Source organism: Fukomys damarensis, unplaced genomic scaffold, assembly GCF_012274545.1.
Source record: "Fukomys damarensis isolate Sample0158 unplaced genomic scaffold, DMR_v1.0_HiC HiC_scaffold_3, whole genome shotgun sequence".
NCBI classification, from domain to species: Eukaryota; Metazoa; Chordata; class Mammalia; order Rodentia; family Bathyergidae; genus Fukomys; species Fukomys damarensis.
This window is the reverse complement of record NW_022900915.1, coordinates 16,325,866-16,328,623: the sequence shown is the minus strand read 5'-3', so window position 1 is coordinate 16,328,623 and position 2,758 is coordinate 16,325,866. Positions and strand designations below refer to the sequence as shown.

Below are 2,758 nucleotides of genomic sequence, written 5' to 3'. Positions count from 1 at the left end.
GTACTGGGGATCAAACTCAGGACCTTGTGAGGCAGGTGGCAGAACCACTGAGCTAAATCCCTGGCCCTGCTTCGTTTAGCTTTTTATTCCCACTTCTTTTTCCATAGCAACCACTGATATTTTTAAAGTTTCTATAATTTTGCTTTTACGTAAATGTCAGGTAGTTGTAACAATATAATACATTGTCTTTCCAGCCTGGTCTTTCACCAAGCAGTATTCATTTAAGTTTTTTCTGTGTTTCTGTGGTTTGGTAATTTCTTTTTACTGAGCATTTTTAAAAATGCAGCAAACAGTAACTAAAAACTGACAATACATTGCAACATGTATACTTTGAAATCTGCTTTAACAAATCATCTACTTTAAAACTTTAAAATAATTGAGGAAATTTTAGCATTTATTGGGTAACTGATACTATGAAATTATTGAGTTTTCTAGTTGTGACAACTGGATTGAGATTATATAAATTTAAATCTATTATAAAGGCAAATAAAAAGTAGGACATATTCACAAAAATAAATTATCTAGCTGCTGCTAGAAACTTTTCATGAGGCTCACTTGCATCAAGATCTAGGGAAACGTGAAGTAGGAACAATAAAAGAATCATAAGTAATATTTCAGTGTCCAACAGAACATTCTTATTGAATTCCTGCCTTTTCTTGGGTCTCAAGCTTTTCACTTAGACTTGAGTGCAAGAATGGTAACCTAACCACCATGCGGATATGCACATGCCCAATCACTGAATAAAAAACCTGCAACTTTCTAGTCAAAGTCTTCTTTCCACTGACTCCTAGGACTGAGGTCACTCTTCAATTTTTAAACTTAATTTTTTACCCCAGAGCCTCTTGGATCTATGAGAAAACTGAAGTGATTTATCTATGCTTCTCATATCAGTACTGATGAAATGAAAGCCTTTTGAAAAGCAGATAAGACTTTAATATATAGGGAAATACTAATTGAAAACACTCAATTTCAACATCTGAAAAGTATTAGGATTTTCGTTTTAAAGAAAATAAATGCCCAGAAAGGACGCGGGGTGGCGCTGCAGCCTTAGAAGTAGAACTAAATAAGCGAACACTCAGATACTTTACCAAGATACTCAGTTAAAGAAGCAAAGCAGGAAGAGGAGCCTTTCTAAGGTGGTTGTTCCAGAATATCAAGGTCCTAAGACTTTCCAATTATCCCAGTATCTGTGAGGTATTAGGAGATCAGCGACAACTTGAGCTGGAGCTGAAGCTGATTTGCTGGGAGAGCAGAGGTGATGGAGGCCGGAGAGGGAAAGAAACACATTCGGAGACAAAGGCAAGTCCTGATATTCTTTGTTTTACTGGGCATAGCTCTGGCTGGATCTGAGTCTAGGAGCTATTCAGTGGATGAGGAATCTGAGAGTGGCTCCTTTGTGGACAATTTGTTAAAAGACCTGGGGTTGGAGATAGAAGAATTAGCTGTGCGGGGCCCCCGTGTCGTTTCGAAGGGGAAAAAAATGAGTCTACATTTAGACAGACAGACTGGGGATTTATTATTAAATGAGAAACTGGACCGGGAGGGACTGTGCGGCTCCACCGAACCCTGTGTATTACCTTTCCAGGTGTTATTGGAAAATCCCTTGCAGTTTTTTCAGGCTGAGCTACAGATTAGGGACATAAATGATCATTCTCCAGTGTTCCTAGACAAAAAAATCATTTTGAAAATTTCAGAAAGTATCCCTCCTGGAACCACTTTTCTAATAGAACGTGCTCAGGACTTAGATGTAGGAAGCAACGGTCTCCAAAATTACACAATCAGTGCCAATTTCTACTTTCATCTTAAATTACAAGACAGTCCCGAAGGCATATTACCGGAGCTGGTGCTGGACAAAGCACTGGATCGCGAAGAACAGCCTGAGATCAGGTTAACCCTAACAGCCCTGGATGGTGGGACTCCACCGAGATCCGGCACCGCCCTGGTCCTCATTGAAGTACTGGACATCAATGACAATGCGCCTGAGTTCACAAAGCTGCTCTATGAGGTGCAGGTCCCGGAGAACAGCCCTGTAGGATCCCAGGTTGCTGCTGTCTCTGCTAGGGATTTGGACATTGGAACCTATGGACAAATATCGTATGTATTTTCCCAAGCTTCTGAAGACATTCGCAAAACTTTTCAAATAGATGCAAATTCGGGAGAACTTCTTTTAAAACAGAAACTGGATTATGAATCAGTTCAGACTTACACAGTAAATATTAAGGCAATAGATGGTGGGGGCCTTTCTGAAAGTTGTGTAGTGTTTATCCAAGTGATGGATTTGAACGACAATCCTCCAGAACTAACCATGTCCACCCTTATCAATCAGATACCGGAAAACTTGCAGGAAACCATAATTGCTATATTCAGTGTTTCAGATTCTGACTCCGGAGACAACGGAAAGACAGTTTGCTACATCCAAGATGATCTTCCTTTCTTCCTAAAACCCTCTGTGAAGAATTTTTACACTCTTCTGACAAACACAGCCCTGGACCGAGAGAGCAGATCTGAGTACAACATCACCATCACGGTCACCGACTTGGGCACACCCAGGCTGAGAACCCAGCACAACCTAACCGTGCAGGTCTCCGACGTCAACGATAACGCCCCGACCTTCACCCAGGCCTCCTACACCCTGCTGGTCCCCGAGAACAACAGCCCCGCCCTGCACATCGGCACCGTCAGCGCCACGGACAGAGACTCGGGCGCCAACGCCCAGCTCACCTACTCGCTGCTGCCGCCCCGAGACCCGCAGCCCGGC

The 2,758-nt window shown here is 42.4% G+C and overlaps 1 protein-coding gene across 1 annotated transcript in view; it reads left to right on the top strand.

The window, feature by feature from the left end:
• The first annotated feature begins 1,084 nt into the window (after nucleotides 1–1,084).
• The window catches only part of Pcdhb2 (protocadherin beta 2), a 4,031-nt gene continuing 2,357 nt past the window's right edge, over nucleotides 1,085–2,758 (top strand). Inside the window, exon 1 of the mRNA XM_010613922.2 lies at nucleotides 1,085–2,756. Within this exon, the coding sequence (XP_010612224.1) occupies nucleotides 1,259–2,756 (1,498 nt within the window). The 5' untranslated portion in view covers nucleotides 1,085–1,258. The remainder of the gene's footprint in view (nucleotides 2,757–2,758) is intronic.